The sequence below is a fragment of the Sander vitreus genome, chromosome 23 (assembly GCF_031162955.1).
Source record: "Sander vitreus isolate 19-12246 chromosome 23, sanVit1, whole genome shotgun sequence".
NCBI lineage: Eukaryota > Metazoa > Chordata > Actinopteri > Perciformes > Percidae > Sander > Sander vitreus.
Window position 1 is genome coordinate 7,796,507 of NC_135877.1, and position 20,961 is coordinate 7,817,467.

Sequence of the window (20,961 nt, forward strand, 5' to 3'; positions counted from 1 at the left end):
GGGCGACATAATCCATGGAATAGTAAATTTCTCAAGAAATCCATAGAGCCACACATGGCTATAAAAAGGTGTAATTGGTAGCTAGCTGACCATCTACCTAGTCTATGGTATGGTTGATTTATGTGATTAATGATGAAAATCCTGCAGAAACAGTCATGTTGGCTAAGGGGCTTGTTGCCGGCAGCAAATCAAAGGCTTTTTTTATGACCATAGACCTGATTTGAACTGAACTGTGCAGAATATTGCAACAGCTACATATGTGAGTACACATGGTCACACACCGAACACTACAAAAAAGTAAAAAACCTTTTTTACAGCAGGTTGATTTGAACTCATATGTCAGGCACACTCTTTCTGGACTCGCTCTCTTTCTGGTTGTTATATGAATAACCTCCCTGCCCTCACGCACACACACAAACTCACACACACTCCGGTCAGCGAAGCCGGTGTGATGAGAGATGTATTTGTCAATAATACATCTCTCAGGAACCAAAGAGGTGTTGGGTGGTGTCTCTGGTCTGCTTGTCTTTCTGCCCGCATGAATTGGTGTCCCTTAATGCCTCCCCGCCTGACTGCCTGCCAACAGCTGAAGGGATGGATGGGTATAAAGATGAATACACGGATGCATTCTACAATGGTACTTCTATCTCAACTATTTTTCTTCCTCTTTATCCACCTTTCCCTCTCTGTTCAGTCCTAAATGTGGAGAAATGTGGTACAGCAGTGGGTCAAATTAGATATCACCCCCTCCCCCTTAGCCACTAGATCATTTTGATTGAATTAGCCACATAATCTAGCATGTAAAGGTCACCATGGGCTGGCAGGGAATGCTGTGTGTTTGGATCTTGTCAGGGCGGGTCAGTGGACTGTGTTGCCAAAGCGGAGAGAGGAAACAGGGGAAAGAATGCGGCGAGAGATGAACTGAGCAGAAGAAGGAAGGAAAAAGGGACAGATAGGGTAGGACAGAGGAAAGAAGAACAGGGTGGAGGGAGAGATGACATTGATGGTGATGGGGTGGAGGAAGGTGTGGAGCGGGATCAATCCAGATGACAGGCAGAGGGAGGGTGAGATAGATTTATAAAGGAAGACCGATAAAGGGACAAAGAGTACAGACGGGGAAAAAAACTGTTCTTTCATGTTCTTTTTTGCTGCTCCTTTTGTACATTTTGTAACAAACATAATAAATATACGAACAAAAGGTGTACATATATACAGTATATTATGCATACACTCACACTGCTAACTTTCCCGAATTATTATTTCTGAGACATGTATTTCTGTCATGTTAGAGTAATAAACTATCAGGGTTTTTATTAGCTGCACTCAACTTATTGTTTGTTTTGTACTTGTGAGGTCAGGCTACTGTTTATGGCATGAAAATTGCATCAGTAGGGAAGACAAGGAAGTAATTGGAGAAAGACCAGGTGTGTCTTCCTTCGCCTAGCCTCCATTGCCAGACCTTCCTCCACAGCGCTGCGGAGGAGGGTCTGGCTAGTCTACACAGCATTCCGGGATGGGAGAAAAACATGCTCTGGTTTATTGGCATTTCTTTAAACCAATCACAATCGTCTAGAGCGACGCTAAGCGCCGGACGGAGCCCCGGTGCCGCTACAAAATAGCCTTGGGAAGGAACTTGTTTTGGTGGAACGTGTGTACGTTCAAAGGTTGTTTTAGCCGTGCAACAGAAAACTCAGATTGGACAGATAGTCTAGCTAGCTGTCTGGATTTACCCTGCAGAGATCTGAGGAGCAGTTAACCATAGTCCTCAGAAATCAACTGGAGTTTAGAATGCCAACACAAAGAAAGAGAAAGGTAATGGACATCTGGCTGAAAAGAGTGACATCTGGCTGAATTTCTGACGGCACCGGGGCAATCCCGGAAGTGGAACGTCGTGGATATAGACTATCCTTCGCCTAGCTCTACAGGAGGTAGAAGATCAAGATCAGTTATTAATCAGGAAAAAACCCAAAGTGGAAGAAAAAGCTATTTTGTTGAAAAACTACATAATATTGCAAAAGAAAACAACAATGGAAGATAATCTGGCTGGGTACAGACAGTGAAGAAAATAACGATTGTTGGCACGATAAAATGCTACAAGCTAAGTGCTGCTCCCAAGTGTTTTAGACATTGCATACAAATGTCAGCCACTGGGGGGGTAATTCTTTGGGTAGTTAGCTTTGTACCAAGCTAACATTCTCACATTATCAGGAGACCGACTGGCATCTTGTTTTCCAACCCAGGTTTTCTGTGCATGTGCTTAGTTTATCTATATTTCTGCATTGTCCTTGGCTACTTTTTCAACTTTTCTGGTGGAAGTAGCTTTTGTGCATTTCCCTTCTTACCCTTATTACCCTTCCTACAGCCAGCATGAGCTTACGCCTGGACGGTAGTATGCTAACATTGTATGCTACCCTGGAACAACTAATGCCTGGAACCATACACAGTCTGTTTGTGGGACATGTGGTATGATATTAGTTTAATTCTATAATATAAAAAGGACAAAAAAAGATTTCCACGTCTTGAGAAAGCAAACACTGCATGTGGTGTTATATTGTATGTATTTATTATATTATAAATGCAGATGATATGTTATTCGGTAATATGTTAGGACAGGACATGATATAATGTGTGTTGTCAGTAGGCAGTTAGGTGTTTTGTTGTTGACACAGGCCAGTTGGCCCTCGCAGATGGTCCTACAGTCAAATGTCATGTTAGAAATGTCATGAAACGCCAGTTTTTACATGGTCCCTCTGCTGGCAAGACTTCAAGTTGCTGGCAGAGCCCACTCTCTCTCTCTCTCTCTCTCTCTCTCTCTCTCTCTGTGTGTGTGTGTTGTGCGCATGTTGAGAGAAATGCCAACATCTAGTTGTTTTGTAATGTGTTCCCGTGTGTGTGTGTGTGTGTGTGTTTGTATGTTTTCAAGCGTTCATAAGCAGCTTAATCATGCCAACCTCCTCCACTGTCTCCAATGGAGTTGCAGTGAGATCCTCCTTAATGAGAAATATTCTAATTTTCTCTCTAATCAAATGCACACAGAAACACATTACCCCTCACTTCAGCACAAACATCTCATTTGCTTAATAGCAAGATGTCATTTGTGAAGCATGCTTATTCTGTGGATGGAGTGGCATTTAAAAATGCGTATAATACAGATAAAGCAAATGCAGACACAGTCTTGTATAATTCAGAAAGCCATGTATAACACAGAGAAATGATAGCACAACATCTGAAAGACTGATGCTCATTTTGAGTTATTTTAGATTCATCCACACAGGTGTTTTCACTTAGATTGCCTGATTAGATCTCTTCTCAGTAGGCTCTTTCGAGATGAACTGCGTCTCGCCTGTAAAGTGGACGAGAGCAAAAATCCGCTCTCAAGTCGGACAGTTTCCAGCCGTTTCCAGCAGCCTTCAGGCTGAACAGGAAGTGACAGAAACACTGTGTTCCGACTCCGATTTAACCCATATATCAGCTTGTACACAGTCTCCAGTTGTTTTTATTATGACAGAGTAGCTGTCAAAATGCTCTACATGCGATCTGTTGCTGATGTTAAACAACAGACTGTAGATGATCCGTAATCTGAACAGATTTAGTCTCTCTGACTTCTAAACGTCACTATCAGCCACACATGTGGCTTGTACAGAATAAGCCTTTAAATCAGACAAATAGTTAAAATCCAATTCAAAATCAATAAAAAGTTTATATAAAACGTCATGTTGAGTCGATTCTGCACCAATCAGCTGTTAGATCAGCTGAGAGGCAGGCGTTTCCCAGCATGCCCTGGGTCCGCCTGTGTCTTGCAGTCGGTGAAAAGCAACTGCGCTGCCCGCGTCTCAAACCTGCGGCCGCCTTGATCTCGCGAGGTTATCGTTGACCACGCGTGCGTGACGTCGGAGCGAGTCGGGATCAAGTCGGACACAAATCTAACCGCCACGCATTGGGCGGTGATCGCTGGTGATCGATTCTGCGCAGACCTGGCTCATCTCGAACGAGCCTAGTGCTATGGGTGTGTACACAGTGGGCTTGCTTGACATCTCCCTCAGTCTCGTTAGTTGTGTGTGCACCTTTTAGAGCAGGGTAACTCACACTTTTATCATTTGGATTATAAGTATGTGGAGTCCAGTATCCTCACATAATAGGCCTTTTTCACGAAGACATTTAGTACGATGGCTGAATTTCATTCAGCTGCTTTGAGCATTCTGGCTCACTGTCACTCTCACTGGGCAACACACACACTTGAATAGAACAGAGCCATCGTTAGTGTTATTAGTAACACCTGTGCTTTTCCTACTATAGCAAGTCTGTCTGCAGTGAGAAAGGCCTTTTGCCAGCATTGCTCTTCCTAACTTCAGCCTGAGCAGAGGTGCAATCAGTGAATATATTGAGAACTCCTGTGTCTGTGTGCAGGGCCCTGACACACCAACCAGACGGGCCGACCGTCGGCAGAAAAGGCAGTCGGACTGATCAGTCGGGTCCCCGAGGTCCAAAAGGTGCCTCAGAAGACACTGAGGCGACGCCGACTTGAGCGTACACTCTGCGCGTACGCGAAACGTAATACGTCTCCATAGCAGCAGCAGGCGGCGCTGCTCTGTATTGTTTCCAGTAACAGTCTGATTATTTCCCAGAAAATGAAAACCGGCAGCTGATTGGACGAACGCGTCACGTGGTTATTTTTTCTCTGGAAATTCACAGCCAGACTGTCATGGCGGCTTGTTCAGAATACGAGCTCATATTGTACTAAAATAGTTCACCGAAACGTGTTTCTGAAAACATTTTGAGCGAGAAATAGGCCGTGCAGTTTCTGAATCTGTCTTCATTTCAGATCAACAAAGGTCAGTTTAAATGATTTTCGTCAGATTTTGAGCGGCTCATCCGCTCCCCATTTCCGGGCGAGCCCCGACTGCCATGTCTCCAGACTGAACATGTTCGGACGGCCGACGGCACGGGACACACCGAACAGACCTGAGTCACCGACCTCGCCGGACTGTCCGACGGCCGATTATCTGGCTGGTGTGTCTCCTCTATTAGATAGTTTAAACAGTAGCGATGGAAAAAGGCTTCCCAGGGCTAGCTAGTAAACTACTGTAGCTGGGGAACTAACAGTTTACACACCAGCCTGGCCCTTATTTTTTTACTTTTTGCAACCCTGACATTTTATTTTATTTAGAGTAGTAAATATGCTTTTTGGTGTTGCTGCTGCTTAGTTTTTGCCTTGTGTTTGTTGATATGTGTGTTAATTTTGCCACTTCTTGGGGGTCAGCAAAGTTTCCTTTCTGTGATGATGATAGACTGTTTGTGTGTAGTTCTGAATCAGAACATCGCATCTGCAGTGTACTAAGCGTTTTTATTCCAGAGCATAAATGTGATGCAGCTCTGTGTTCGTATGCATTAATTTGAAAAAATAGGCCACTTCCCATGAGAATCTCCATCTCTCTCTGTGTCTCTCTCTTTCTGTTTTTCCAGCCACATCTTTTCCTGTCTGTCATTTGTTCTTGTTTTCACACCCGCATTCTTCCTTCTACTATTTATTCTTCCTCTCGCCTTTCCATCATTTTCTCACTTACTCCCTTCTCTCCTTTTATCGCTTTCCCCCCGCCTCCTTCTGTTTCTCCGCTCTTACACCTCGTCACTTTGTCTCTTACTCAGTGAGTCGGTCACTCACTCATACAAGTGCTCGCTTGTTCATTTGCACCCACTCACTCACTCACTACTTGTCCACTTACACCACACACACTTGTTTGTTGTTTCGCTCAATCTCCTCTCCTCGTCTTTGTTGCCTTACAGTGGATCTCTTCCTTTAAATCAATACTATTAAGTTACATAATTAGATCAGTGCTCCGTCAATAAGTAGCACTCTGTTGGAGCGTTCTGTCTTAAAGACAAAGGAAACCTTCCTTTTAGCTCTCCTTCACACTCACACACATGTATAGGTTTGCCATCACTCATCCTTAACTGCTCCAGCAGCACCATGACCTTCTCTATATTTCAGGCAGCTTCCTTTGTTTTCTCTGGAATGAAAAGAGAGGTTTTGGTAGATTTTGAAGTACCATACCAGTGATTTTTGCACGTTCCAGAATTTCCCGAATCTCGTCGTTTCTCCAGTTAGACATTTCCGTTGCCGTTTGCGTGTAAATCACCGTTTCTTCTTCTTCACCCTCGGATGTTTGCTTACTTCCAGTTTTGCAAGGCGCATAATGGAAACGTCATACACACGCCCATTCACTCGCCTATGAATGTCTTTGTACCAGGGAGCTGGCAGGGTAAACTCCGTTTGACGTCCGATCCAACTGATTTGGACATTTGCGTTCTCACATACAGTTCCGCCGGGTAATGTCTTAATAATTTCAGGTTTGCAGTGCATGTGTGAAAGGGGCTAAAGACACATACTTTGTACACTCTAACAGCCACCCTGACCTCTGAGAGCTTAGTCATATCAGCATGTATGACAACAACATTTTGAACCAAAATCCCTTCATTTCAATCAAGCTTCAGTCCACTACTCTTGTAAATATTAGGAGTTGGGCGTATACTGTGGATAAAAACAGGTGGATGGAAATTAAGTTAGACCATGAAAGTTCTACATAGTGTCTCATGGGCAGAAGTAAAAGGTTATCTGTGCTGCATCATACAATTTTATATAACATTGCAGAATGAGAAGTGACGACAATAGAGCTTTCCTCTTTTTTTTCATTTTGCCATGAACAAAACGAGCCACAACCAACGGTAGCCGCTGCACAATCTGCAAGTATTTACTATGCCGACTCTTCGAAAATACTTTGTATTGGTTTGCAGAAATATTTGCAGTATTTGTGATTTGTAGCTAAAAAATGCCCCCATTGTGGTCCTTTAAGACCACACATTGCGTACTCCCAGGAGTCAGCAGCCTCCAAGACGTTCCAGTAATGTGTCAGCAAATGTCAACCATGAGTCAACCACCGCCCATGTGAAATGGACTAAGAACAGCGGGAAGCGATCGAATGCAAGAGGGAGATGAAGTCAAGCGAAAACATGTCTGTTATCTATTTAAATTAGCTGAATGAGAAACAGCAATCGGGCCTGTATTAATTTTGTTTTACTCGTCTGCTGTATCTCCAATGCCAATCTCTGTATTTCAGTTTTCAGTGGAAGCGTAACGCAGACACTGACAGAGAGTCTGGTTTCAGGGATTTGATTTATTCCACTTTTTTATCTGGTGATAGGTATAAATGACTACCTGACAGGTTGGTGGCATGCGATACAAGAACTAAATACATAAACCTTCTTGTGAAATGCGTATTTTCTCTTCCACCTGTCACTCTCTTCACCCATTTGCTCCCTACAGCTACCACTGTCTCAGTTTCTCTTGCCTTGCCTTCTTTCCCGCTGCATATGCCTTTCTCCCGGGCTGACGTCTGTGTTGTCACTCTCTTTTAATGTGCTGAATGAGAGGTTTGGAATGGAAGCGTGACAGGAGTGTGGATCCATGTTTCCATTTTTAGACCGGGGTCAGTGCCAAATCACACCTTCTTGTGTTTGCTTCGCACCGACGCTCAGCAGGGCATCTTATGTAAAAGACAGTGGGTGTGTTTGTGAAAGTGGGTGTGTCTGTGTGTATTTGTGTGTGTGTGTGTGCGTGTGCGTATGTTTGTGTCTGCGGGAAATAGTGTGAAACTCCCCTCAGTCTCTCTGCTGTATGTGTTTTATCTGCACGGGGGAAGATGAGCATTCTGTGGAGGTCTAATCAAACTAAAATTACTATGATACAATCTGATAATCATGGATCATTACCAGGGCACTGTGGTTCTAATAACAGGGCACTGTGGTCATAATAGCTGCTCTTATTGAGGGCTGTTTCACATATAAAGTATAAAATGTGGAAGGTTAATAACCTATTTGCCAGTTAGGAAATCTATGCTTTATGCAGAGGTCAGAGCACAAAATGACCTGTGCTCGTCAATGGGAAATTGGTGGGGCCAGACACTTGGTGACCTAGTGACTACTCACAGGGCAAGTTTGTGACTGGCTAGCTAACTGTTAACTCGCTAATCCTTGTTCTCTCTACTGTTCTGTTTACGTCCCCGTGGTATTTTGTTCACCCTTTTCAATTACATTCCATAAAAGGTTGATTGAAGAGGGATAATAAGCGCTTCCAGCTATCGAGTTTGCTAACTGTCAATTAGCAAACCTGTTAGCCTATTATCTTAGCAAAACATGGGGGAGCGGTTTGTCACTAAAATGAGAATAGCTGGTCCACCTTAAAGGTCAGTCCACCTTAAGTCAGCCTGTGAGTTGTCGCTAACTTCGGGACATTTATTCAACGACAAATAGCCTTAACTGTACCCACACTGCACTGCTACGCTCACAGCTATAACGTTTGTGCTAACTTCATACTCAACGTCAAACCCACACACACACGCTCTCTCACTCTCTCTCTATCTCTCTCTCGCTCTCTCTTTTCCTCTCTCTCGGCTCGCTACGTTACGCACATAACCTACGCACTACGAACTAAGTTATTCCTTAAAGGAGTTTTCTGCTTAACACATTTTAGTTTTAAAAACATCTTAAAGCTGCAGTGAAAACCGAGCCAAGTTGAGTTTTCTCTCAGACCACTTGAATTACAATATGCTGAAAGATTTTTATGGAATTGTCATCAAACAACGCCAAAAATAGAGCTTTATATGAATATATTTTTAGAAAGAATTGCCGCGATGCTTAGGCCTAGGGAAAGGTTAATGGTGCAACACAGCTGATAAGCTACGACAGCTTCCTTTATTTTGGACTCTCCATCCCCTCACTGGTCAGCACTGTCGAAGCTGCTTGCTATTGGTCAAAGGCACCAAATTTGCAGAGCGTTTGCACAGATTAATTTCACCTCTTCGGGCAGATCCTCTGATCCCAACTATTTCATTGGAATGAATTTATTTCACAAGTTTTTACCGTTTCTAATCCAGATTTGACCAGGCCTGTAGTCAAAACAGTTTCATTCTTTTGTGTGGCTACGATTCTGTAGATTTCTTCCGACCAAACACGACATCAACTGAACGCACTAATCAACATGCGTCAACTACAGTAAAGAAACTAATCATTGAAATCATCATTTTGTCAGAATGAAAACAACCAGGATTTCCATGGATGTAGCAGGGGACCATGCCACTAACAACCTGTCAGTTAAACCTCAGAGTTTAAAGGCACTGAATGGCTGCCTAATTGCAGCATTTTTCCATTTCCATCCTCTCAGTGCAGTTTCTGAAATCACTGCAGGGTCCCAGGGTTCCAGGTAATTGGACTAAATGCAGTCCTCTGCAGACTCACCTCTAAGCCCCCTCAGAAACCCTCTTATTAAAGCCATTTCCACTGTGAACGCGCTGTTACTGTATAATGACCTTGCCTTTTCTGCCACTTACAGTTATTATAAATTAAGTTTTTCTGTGAAAGAAGATCTTAGAAGATCAAAAGGAAAAATCAAAAATAAAACATTTTGAACACCTTGGAGGTCTGTTTCATTCAGGTGGATGAGTGCCTAGGAGGACTTCTCGTCAGTTTGCAGTGTGTGTTAATAATAGTTGACAGGTAGTGGGTGTTTCAGACTGAGAGGTGTCACTTTCTATTAGAGCAGCAGCAGCAGCAGCACTGCAAACTAAATCTTGGAGAAAAATACCCCAAAATTCAAAGACATAAGAAGTTTGATTTATTGCCAGTTTATGTCACCACCAATTAAATGCGTTCCACAAAGACACAACTCATTCAAGTGCATCGTCTTAGCAGGAAAATACAAACAAAACAGACTCCCAGAATAAAATAATAATAAAAAGCCACACAACGACATGCTAAAAATAAATACTAAGCACACAATGTTCTGTGTGTGTGTGTGTGTGTGTGTGTGTACCCATTATAATGATGCATTCTCATCTAGGAAAGAATATTGATGAGACTACTGAGCAGCAGCACTTCTTCGTGGATTGATCTTGCGTACCAAAGTTTCCAACAATTTTTCCCCTCAACGCTGTGAGATGACGAGCAACAAAAAAAAAAAAAAAGCACGCTCATAAGCAAACCCGAAGCTCTCTGCAGATCTGCAAGGAGACACAAGGAATTAGCACAAGCAGAAATTACACTGCATTTTTTTCAAGGCTTTCTTTTGTCCTCCTAACAGCAATTAAGCCGTCTGGCTTCTTACTAGACTAACAACTTAACACTTCACTTCACAGGAGGACTCAGAGTATACAAAGGGTGCAGGATTACATCTTTTTTCAGGAAATAGACGGGGTCAAGTTCAGCCCTTGAGTGTCTGTTGGGGGACTTTTTAAGTCTGAGACACAATATCTGAGATGCTTTTAACACAAGATGCACTTCACAGTGTTCAGAAAAAATTATCACTTTGTTTCTCCAGGCTGTTATTTACAGTAGTTGAAGTCAGAACGTGTGTGTGCGCGTGCGCGCGTGCTGTAATCAGAAAGATGTAGGGCTGAAGATGGAACACAGCAGGCCGCACTGCTGGGAGAAGAAATCGTGCTTTTACTCCCGCTGCTGCTCCAAAATCAACTAATTTCTTCTGTGCATTTCCATGTGTTTGTAAGTTTGTAGATGGATAATAAAGCGGTCTAACTTTTGTCACGTGCCAAAACTTGTGCTGGTGTAGGTCAAGCTTTTAAAACCAGAATTTCACAGCATTTCATCTCTTTTTCTGTTCTCGCCCTGTCTGACTGGATACCATGGCAGAAAAGTGAAGAGTTATTATGCTAATTACTCTATTTAATGTCTTTGTTTTGAGGAAGTGAGAGAGCAAGAGAAGGATAACAATTCTTTCGCAGAGATGAAAAGCAGAATGCTAATTCTGAGTTGCCTGGGGAGACACAGAGAGGCAGACAATGCGGGAAGACTTTTTCTTTTTTTTCTTTTTTTCACCTTCTTTGTATTTGCAAACTATTTTCAAAAGTGGCACCATGAATAGAGTCCTTGCAGGTGTATGTGTTTGAGCGGCTATCATGTGTACTTGTGTCCATGTTTTTGTCCCTCTATCGTAGTTACACGATATCATAATTGAAGTGGGACATGGACCCCATGCAGGTGTCTGTATTGTTGACTGCAGCCTGTTTAGAGCCGTGTTGATGATGATTGGATGTAATCTGGAGACACATGGTGCCAGAATTGCAAGTATAATTACACTGTATGAGAACAGAGTGAGAGAGAGGGGAAAAGAGAGGTGGAGTGATTGAAAGTGGCTAATGAGGGGGGAGACTATTTATAGCTGATCGCTAACTGTCTGCCGATGAGTGGCTGGTACTCAACGTAGAGAGGCTGTGATTGGTTGATGAGTGTTTGGCTCTCAAGAAGAGAGGTTATGGTTGGTTTGTTGACTTGTCTCAACCAATAAATAATGTCACATTTATTGTTTTGAGACGTGTATTATTACTGCAAAGATATGTATTAGTCAACATTTTGGGAAATACTCTCATTTGCTCTCTTTTTTTTGGCTGCAAGTTTGATGAGAAGATCGACACCACTCTCATGTCTGTATGTGAAGCTGCAGCCAGTTAGCTTAGCTTAGCATAAAGACTGGAATCACAGGGAAACGGCAAAAACCTGAGGTGTAAAAACAATGTGCTGTTTTAGAAGGGTTATGTGCCGGACTATTTCTTGGCCAGGAGTATTAACTTTGTGTAGTCTCTGCTGGGCAAGAAATTGTCGGGTACATTGTCTTGTGGTCATTTTTAGACTTTACTTTTTGTACAAATTAAACAAACAAGATATTAATGGGTTTTACAGGTGCTGGTTTGAACGGAACAAAGCCAACTCTTCTCAATTAACTCTTGCCAAGAGAGTGAATAAGCGTTATTATCCAAAAGTAGTAGTAGTTGAACTACTCCTTTTAAATAATCCGGCTAGCGTATTTGTTGCCTCCATTGGATTAAATTGCCATTTTCCCACATCTCAGCATTAACTTTGGTAAATACAGTGTTATCATAACTGACAGGAAAGAAAGTCCAAAAACTCCAAAAAATAAGTTTGAATGATCCTTTAATTTAGCTACTCTTTATCTGGTATAAAAAAAATGACAAATTTCCACTATTAAACTGGACACATTGTTGTTTTTTTTGTTGACATTAACTCATCATTTTTCTTTCTGTCTTTGTGTCCCACAGGTACTACAGCGCCACCATCCTGCAGATGTCAGGAGTGCGGGACGACAGGCTGGCGATCTGGCTGGCTGGACTCACCACCCTCACCAACTTCCTGTTCACCCTGCTGGGAGTGTGGCTGGTGGAGAGAGTGGGGCGCAGGAAGCTCACCTTGGGCAGTATCATAGGTACGTCACTCAAACATGTCCACATCCCATAGAGATGGCTACAGGTTCTAACAGTCACGCTCGCATGCTACGTGTATCATTTTCCCGACAGGTACATGTTTGAGTTTGAGTCTGCTGGCCATCGGTTTTCTGATGTCTGCCCAGCACAGTCCTCCTGTCACCTTCCACCCGTTAGACCCATCAATGGCCAACTCTACCTGCTCCAAATACCAGTGAGTACATACTCAGTGTTCACTTTGGTTCCAAGTAGCATTCATTAAGCTACAATGGACCCACTTCTGCTGGAAAACTGGCTTATGAAGCTGGCTCCTCTGCTATGGAACAAGCAACACTTCATCTACCTTTATTACAAACCACAAGCAAAAAAAGTTTCAGCACATATCCTGATGTTACAATCCAAATAAAAACTTCTCAGGACCTGAAATAGCTTGGTTTAAGCCCTGAAATTACTCCCTCTGCTAATTGCCATCTCAAAGATACAAAGGAAAACAGAGCATTACTCTGCTGTTTTATTCCCCTCTTCACTGAGGCTGATATTAGGTGTCATTATTCACATTTTGTCACATTATGCACAGGTATAGATGAAAACAGAGTGTTATGGCAAGACCGCTATTCACCGTGGAGCACCTCTGCTCTTTGTAAAAGCACTGCAAAATACTTTGCAGTGTCAGAATATCAATCCAGAGTGCAGGAGAGCCCACTCAGTGGTGGAGAGCTTAAAACGATTCCAAAATGATATCTGCGGTGAAGCTATTGCAAGTTTTCACACATACGTTACTTGGGGTGTCACGATTTCGATTTTAAATTGAAAAATATTGGTGTGTATGATTTTTATCATCTCCCAAACCTTAGGACTGAATCCGCTACAGTACAATTTGCCATTAGCAACAAAGGGCACAGACACACACACACACACACACACACACACCTAGAAACAACACATCAGATGCCTCTATGTCCCAAATTTACTCTCACTTACACAGACACAAGATGAAACCCATGTGTAACGACGGCCTTTCATCATAACAACAAACAACGCCTAATGGACTCTCTGTCCAGCACCCACACACTATAACACACACAAACACAGAAATAATTTGAAGAGATGAGTGCTTTTACCACACTGTAGTGGCTTCATTGAGTTCACTTTACTCCATACGAGCCCACACATCCCCCCTGCTGACCACAGCAGCATCGTAGGAGCCCCAGAGCCACCACAGGCCTCTCATACTTGTTGTGGATGGGACTGTACTCTGAAGGTGTCTCCGATTGGGGTTTGACTATAGGTTACTTGCCCTGGAAATGATGCAATCTCTTAGATATGGTACCTATAAATGAACAAGTGTACATTCCCTAAGCACCTTTAGTTACTGTTGCTATGCCTGTCAGACTTTCCATTCTCGCACGGCACATACAGAGTTTACGGTGCTACCGTTTGTCCTCTCAAAATTCTTTGAGAATTTCTTTTTGAAACAATAGGTCTTTGGCAACGCTGTAAATGACCAATTGGAATCGAGTATTTAACAAAGCCGTGTGACAAATGACATCAAGCTGAGAGTTTACATTTACAAACATGACATCAGTGTCAAATGTTAGTGTTTTCAGTAGGCTGACTGATCACACTAACAGTATCATAAACGTTGCATACTTGCACGCTTTACATTTCAGAGGGGAAAAAAAAAGCATACGTTTTTTTTTTTTTTTTTTTTTTACAATGTGACATTATCCGTCAGTTTGACCCACCTGAAAGGTATTACATTATCAGTCAGGACATTTTATTATATTATTGTTATTACATTATTGGGTCTTATCACATTTTCCATCAGGTAAAGTGCAAATTTATCCCATTTTCAGGCGTTATTCCATTTTCAGGAAATGATTTCATCATCGGGTGCTGCAAGGGATCTTAAACAGGCAACTGATGGATACATACATGATATTGTACTAAAAGATTGAGGCTAAATCCAGGTAATTGTCATCACCAGTCAGGACCCATGTAGGTGTAGAAGACGTGAAAGTAAAGAAGAAGCGTTGTTCTTGTATCGTAGTGTAGAGCTAGTATATACTTACTATATGGTACGCTTTGCTAATACGTAACATCATTCATTATATTTATTAAAAGACCAACATTTTACACATTTTCAACTGCATGATTGGAATCTGAAGCTAAGCTGTTGCATGTCTCTCCTCAGCTTCCCTCGGGAACTAATCCACGGTTTTATTTTGGTCTAGTTGACCTCAGTGTGAAATTGGAGCAAGGTGCCCCTGCACACAGGGAGGCTGCAGCCGGCAAAAATAGACCTCTGAAACAAAACACACATTTCAGGATCACAACAACAACGACAACAACAACAACAACAACAGACCTGATGGAACTGCAATGTTCCCTTGTGGAAAAAGCCTCTTAAATGTGGACTGCTTACCACATAAATGACTATGGCACAAGACATAACAGTGAGATATGACGGGATAAAGACGTAATGATGGTGAATGCAACATTTGTTTGTATTTTGCTCTTAATTTGGATGTATCGCTTCCTGCATGTGGGGAACAGTCCATACATTAATTTAATTTGGGTAATGAGGCAAATCTCAATTAGAGGGGGTGGGATGCTGTTTTCTGTTATAGTCCCATCTTGTTGGAGTAGTAGGCGGACATGTGTGTATTTGTAGAGTTGTAGTGCAACTCAGTACTCTACTTTTAAAATAAGTTTTTCTTGGAAAAGTAAAGGAATGTGACTTCAAGAGCTAACCCCGCGCAGGATGATGGATTGTGTTCAGGGACATTACAGCTACAGTCTGCTTGTTTTGGCTTGCAGGCTGTGTGAGCCATGCATGCTGGACCCTGGATGCGGTTTCTGTTACCGTGAGAACAGCTCAGCGCTCCTCGCCTCCTCCTGTGTGCCGGTCAATAAGGCCTCCACCGAGCAAGCAGCATGGGGCAGGTGAGTCACAACTAGCGTTGACTCTGTCCATGTGTTAGGATGAAGCAGACATAGATGTAGCAGCAAATCTATATTTAGACATTTTTACACATTTCCCACTGAATTGAGATCCAGTGTCAGGAGTGATTAACAAAAGCCAATGGGTGTGCCCAACCCTCCTCCAGATGCTCCAACTCCAGCCTGATGAGAGATGAGACCTACTGGGCCTACAACTACTGTCCCACCTCCTACTCCTGGCTGGTTCTACTGGGTCTTGTCTGCTACCTGGCTGCTTTCGCTCCAGGTACACTTGTCATTTCACTGTCACTTTTACCCTATAATACGCTATTAATAGTCTTTGGAAATCTAAGATCCATTTTATTTTTTTATTTTTTTCGCATTGCTATGTTAAATTTAGGGCTGCAACTAACCATTGTTTTCATTGTCGATTAATCTCTCGATTGTTTTCTCGTTTAGTCGATTAGTTGGTTGGTCTATAAAATGTCAGAAAGAAATTGTCGATCACTGTCCTCAAATGTCTCGTTCGGTCCACAACTCAAACATATTCAGTTTGCTGTCACAGAGGAGTGAAGTAACTAGAAAATATTCACATTAAAGAAGCTGGAATCAGAGAAATCTTTGAAACCGATTAATCAATTATCAAAATTGTTGCCAATTCATTTTATATTTGACAACTAATTGATTAATTGATTCACCTTTTTGAGCTGTATTTTAGTTGCAATTTACCTTAAAGCCACGATGCAAGTTCTTTCTTGACGCTGGGAACAACAGCGCTCCATTTTAATCATCTCACACAATCACACAACGTTGTCATAGATGACGTACTGCACCTCTCCACTGAGCCTCCGGTTTAAAGTCGTCTCCGTCCTCTCATTAAGTAATCCCACGAGGCGTATCTCTCGTCTCTCTGTCTCAGGGATGGGTCCGATGCCGTGGACCATCAACTCAGAGATCTACCCTCTGTGGGCGAGGAGCACCGGGAACGCCTGCGCAGCCGGAGTCAACTGGACCTTCAACGTCCTTGTGTCTCTCACCTTCCTCCACCTGGCTCAGTACTTCACCTACTATGGTCAGTTTCTGGGCTTCTTTGAACAACCAGTTACCTTTTAGAGCTTTTATTCGTTCTTTTTGTGGAAGGATAGGGAGACAAAGTAGGGAAACTCTCATGATTTTCTTTTTCTTTTCTTTTTTTAAATCCAGACATCAGTCCTGTCAGGAACAATCAACCAGCCATGAATGCTGTCAGTCCACATCTAGTCTCGCGTAGCCAGACCTTCCTCCACAGCGCTGCGGAGGAGGGTCTGGCTAGTCCACACAGCGTTCCGGAATGGGAGCAAAACGTGCTCTGGTTTATTGGTATCTCTTTAAACCAGTGTTTCTCAAATGGGGGTACTAGTACCCTTTGGGGTACTTTGGAGTACTGCAGGGCGGACATGAGATTTTTGCATGATTCCTAAAATAATTATACTATAATATCGAATAAATTTAGTGTTGGATGCTAAACATTGGAAATGTAGACTAGCATATAAGTGTTTTTCAGTTACGAGGTTGTTGTTAAGCCTAAACAGGCACAGCGTTGTACCTCTTTATATATATATATATATATACACCATTTTTTATTTTTTTTATGTTTGCGCTGTTCAGGGGGTACTTGGCTGTAAAAAATATTTCAAAGGGGGTATTTTATTGAAAAAAGTTTGAGAACCACTGCTTTAATCCAATCACAATCGTCTTGGGCGGTGCTAAGCGCCGGACGCAGCCCCGGTGCCTCTGCAAAATATCCTCGGGAAGGAACTTGTTTTGGTGGAACATGTGTACTTTCTAAGGTTGTTTTAGTCGTGCAACAGAAAACTCAGATTAGACAGATAGTCTAGCTAGCTGTCTGGATTTACCCTGCAGAGACCTGAGGAGCAGTTAACCATAGTCCTCAGAAATCCACCAGAGTTTAGAACGCCAACACAAAGAAAGCGGAAGGTGACGGACATCCGGAATTTCTGGCGGCGCCTGAACAAGCCCGGAAGTGAAACGTCAGCGATATAGACTAGTCCTCGTCCAGTTATATCAATCTTTATGCAAACCTCTCAGCAGATCTTGTGTAACATGCCTAACATACATCCTTACCTTATGTCAAAACCAGCAAGGAGGTAGCAGCTGATTGACACCCCGATGTGTTTCCAACCTTTCTTCTTCCATACGTCTTCAGTCAGCGTGATTCAACAGCAGGGATCTCCTCAGACAGGAAGGAAGTGACCTTTGGTGGAGCTGGCGGTCGATCCATCAGCGGTGGTTGTGGAGGCATCCTGAGATGCAGCGGGTTAATGATCCATTTGAGTCGTTCATCCATTCTTCGGGGTTTATAAGAATAGTTTGCCGAGAACAAAAAAACAGTGTCAAAGCTGAAGGGAAAAAAAAGAAAACAATATGACTTTGCCCTAGAAATGGTAATTAGCATAATGCACACTTCCACGCACACTAACCATCAAATCAAAAGTATCAATCCGCTGTGACAAAGAGAAAATGGAGATCGCAGTTGTCAGGAAATCTCATTAAACCTCTGTCACAGTGTCTCTGTATGAAAACTTGTTTCTAGGTGTGTGTGTGTGTGTGTGTGTGTGTGTGTGTGTGTGTGTGTGTGTGTGTTGGTGTAGTAATCCCATCTTGACGGGGAATGTTACTTCAACTATTTGTTATTGTATGGTGACCAGCAGTCTGAAAGTAATATTTCAATCTGTTAAAAGATTTTCATTTGTCAGCACACACACACACACACACACACACACACACACACTATCTCCATAAGAGGTTTGTGGGCAGTCAACATCCAATATTAGCTGATCCACTGTCACCCCCAGTGTTTCTCTTCCTGTAGATGAATGAGAACAAACGTACTTATAAAAAGCTCTCCAAAGGGGAGGCAGTGTGTTTGTGGGTGGCTGTCCTCGGTGACAGTGTGTTCTTTTGTTTCGCCTTCCCAGGAGCTTTCTTCCTCTACTCCAGCATGGCTTTGCTGGGTTTCTTCTTCATCTACGGCTGCCTGCCGGAGACCAAAGCCCGGCGTCTGGAGGAGATCGAAGCGCTGTTCGAAAACCAGCTCTGTTCCTGCGGCGCCTCTGATTCGGACGAGGGACGGCAGGTCGAATACATCCGAGTCAAAGGTTCAAACTACCATCTATCGGACAACGACGCATCCGACGTGGACTAGAGAGAGTTTTTCGTTAGCTTCTGTGATTACTGAAACGTGCAGAGTGTCGCGTGATATTTTTCTTCTTTTTTTTTTTTTTTTGTGTGTGCGTGTGAGCCGAGGAGCCACTGGTTAGCCTCGCTATGAGGTTCAGAATCACAGTTTGCTTGTGTCAGAAGTTGAGCGAGGTTCACTTCCAATTCAGGAATCCAAAATCAACGACAAGTCAAGGACATGTCAGCCTATTCTCTGAATTGAGGGTGAACTGATGCCAAATCTGGAGTCAAACCTGCTTTAGTAGACCGCTGAATCTTCAACCATGCACCACAAATATCTCAATTACGAAAGGCTAAAACATTGCCTTTTCCACACGTAACAGAGTTTTTTTTTCGTGAACACTTGGACAGGAAACACACACTGCATGTACAAAATACAAGGGGCATTTCCTCTCTCATGAAGTCCACCGATCATGATGTACCTTACAAAAGAGGCCCCAGCTCAGTATCAGTAATATGTTCCTAATATTTTGTACATTTGTTGACTAAATACATTTTATGATTTATTTACAACGTGCAGTATAAAAAGTATAATGATCCAGCCATCCTACAGCATTGTGTCAGAATAGGTTTCCATTTAAAGATACAGTAAAGTTGGTCTTGAAAACCAGGTTTGTGCGTCCACAAAACCTTTGTTGACATGACAGCAGTTGTGACTTTATGTCAATCTGTAGTACCATTATGCCTTTCTATATGAAACACATCTCAGTTACATGTTGTTTAAGCTTGTAGCATAGCACACTAATGTCAGTTCCTTATCTGATGACAGTCTTCGTTTGTGGTTCTGATGTCTTTTTATGAAAAGCAAACACCAGAGATGTACAGTATTTATTGTTTAAGTTTAGAAACCTTGTATTGTCAGTTGGTGCCTAAACAAAACCACTCACCAATCTAGTAGCACCGAAAGGAATAAAAGTTCTGCTGCTATAGTTTATATTTATTAATGTATTAATTTAAAAATGTGTTGCCACAAAGTACTAATTGCTTTAGCCTGAAACTTAAAAAAACAACATAGACTATGTATGTTGTTTTTTTTTTAAGTTTCAGGCCTCTAAAAATAGCAGTTTTTAACATTCAATTATACTATGGCGAGTACAGCCTCATGTCACTCTGTTACTAGGTTGCCAAAACCTACAATATGAGCCCATGTTATAAACCTGGGTATTAAACGTGTAATGTCCACTACCTAAAACCATGGTTTTATGATTGAGACTTGTATCTGAAGTATTTCATTCTAGCCTAAACATGATCATATTAGTGCCTGTGTATTGTGAAGGTCCCTTATGGCCGTTTTTAAGTCCAAATCCCTGAAGTGGATGTTTTACTGTATATCATGTTAGGTATTTAAGTCAACATAGCTTTTTATTTTTATTTGACATGTACATATTTGCATTTCACCTGTGATGGAATGTTATTTTTTTTTTTTTTACTATCATTTCATGTATTTGATTTTGGTCTTCCTCCATAGCCTTATGTACAAATAGCAGAGCATATATATGTGGTTCTCGTGTCAAAAGTCGAGGAGTAGGCTTTACCGTAATTTGCCAATGTTGTTTTGTAAAAAATTAGAAAATTGTGTGAGGTTACACCTTGTTAGTCAAGTACACACGTGTAATATCTGTGTAGCAAAAAAAAAGTGTTTGAAAGTAGACTACGGAGTAACGTGTAACAAAACCAAACAGGTGAATGAACAGGCTGCGCTGTCGATGTGTCCAATGAACAGGTGAAGGACAGTCCATCATTTCTGACACGTGGGTCCTAACCTATCATTTAATAAGATATAATACCTCTTTTTAATAAACCTTTCAAATAAGAAGCAGTTTATGAAATACCATGGCACAATGTAATGACATTTTCAGTGACAGTCAAGTTGAATGAAGTATCTGCAAGTATTGTGATATGTTTGGTATTGTCAAGGTGTCATTTTACATATGGATGCTTATGAAAACGGTTAATCAGTATAACAGGAATTAGTGCCATCTTATTTTCATAAATGACAAGACTAATAAAATGGCTTACAGTTTAAAGGTGGCGAAAGATGGCTGACTATAATTCAAAATGTGAGGGTATTATTTTATCTGTTAGATTTTCATCTGGTCCAGGATGTCTTTAAAAAAACACACAAACTAGTTTTGTACTGAAAGTATTATTACAGTTAAAACACACACAGATGAAGCTCCATAACACAGAGTGTGTAATTAAACTTGTGTTGACCAAATATTTAGTGTGATTGTTTCAGCTGTTGACATCCAGTTGTGTTAACGCTGTCCTCTACCACTACGGCGGGGACATTTAATGTTTACTTCTGGTGAAATGGTCGCAATTCTTTTCTATGTGTGTTTCTACAGTTTACGAGGAACCACAAAAAATACCAATAAAAAAAAAAAGTGCTGTATAGTATAATTGATTATTGTTCAAGCTGTATATGTTTTGCTAGAGTTTATATTCTATACAAAAATAAATATCTTCATGAAATCTTAACACTAGAATATGT

The 20,961-nt window shown here is 41.9% G+C and overlaps 1 protein-coding gene across 1 annotated transcript in view; it reads left to right on the forward strand.

Moving 5' to 3' along the window:
* Window positions 1-20,956, forward strand: part of LOC144537696 (proton myo-inositol cotransporter-like) — a 70,880-nt gene extending 49,924 nt beyond the window's left edge. The window contains exons 5-10 of the mRNA XM_078281519.1: window positions 12,123-12,286; window positions 12,378-12,498; window positions 15,105-15,230; window positions 15,395-15,513; window positions 16,147-16,299; window positions 18,206-20,956. Coding sequence (XP_078137645.1) covers window positions 12,123-12,286; window positions 12,378-12,498; window positions 15,105-15,230; window positions 15,395-15,513; window positions 16,147-16,299; window positions 18,206-18,432 — 910 coding nt within the window. The 3' untranslated portion in view covers window positions 18,433-20,956. The remainder of the gene's footprint in view (window positions 1-12,122; window positions 12,287-12,377; window positions 12,499-15,104; window positions 15,231-15,394; window positions 15,514-16,146; window positions 16,300-18,205) is intronic.
* The last annotated feature ends 5 nt before the right edge of the window (window positions 20,957-20,961 follow it).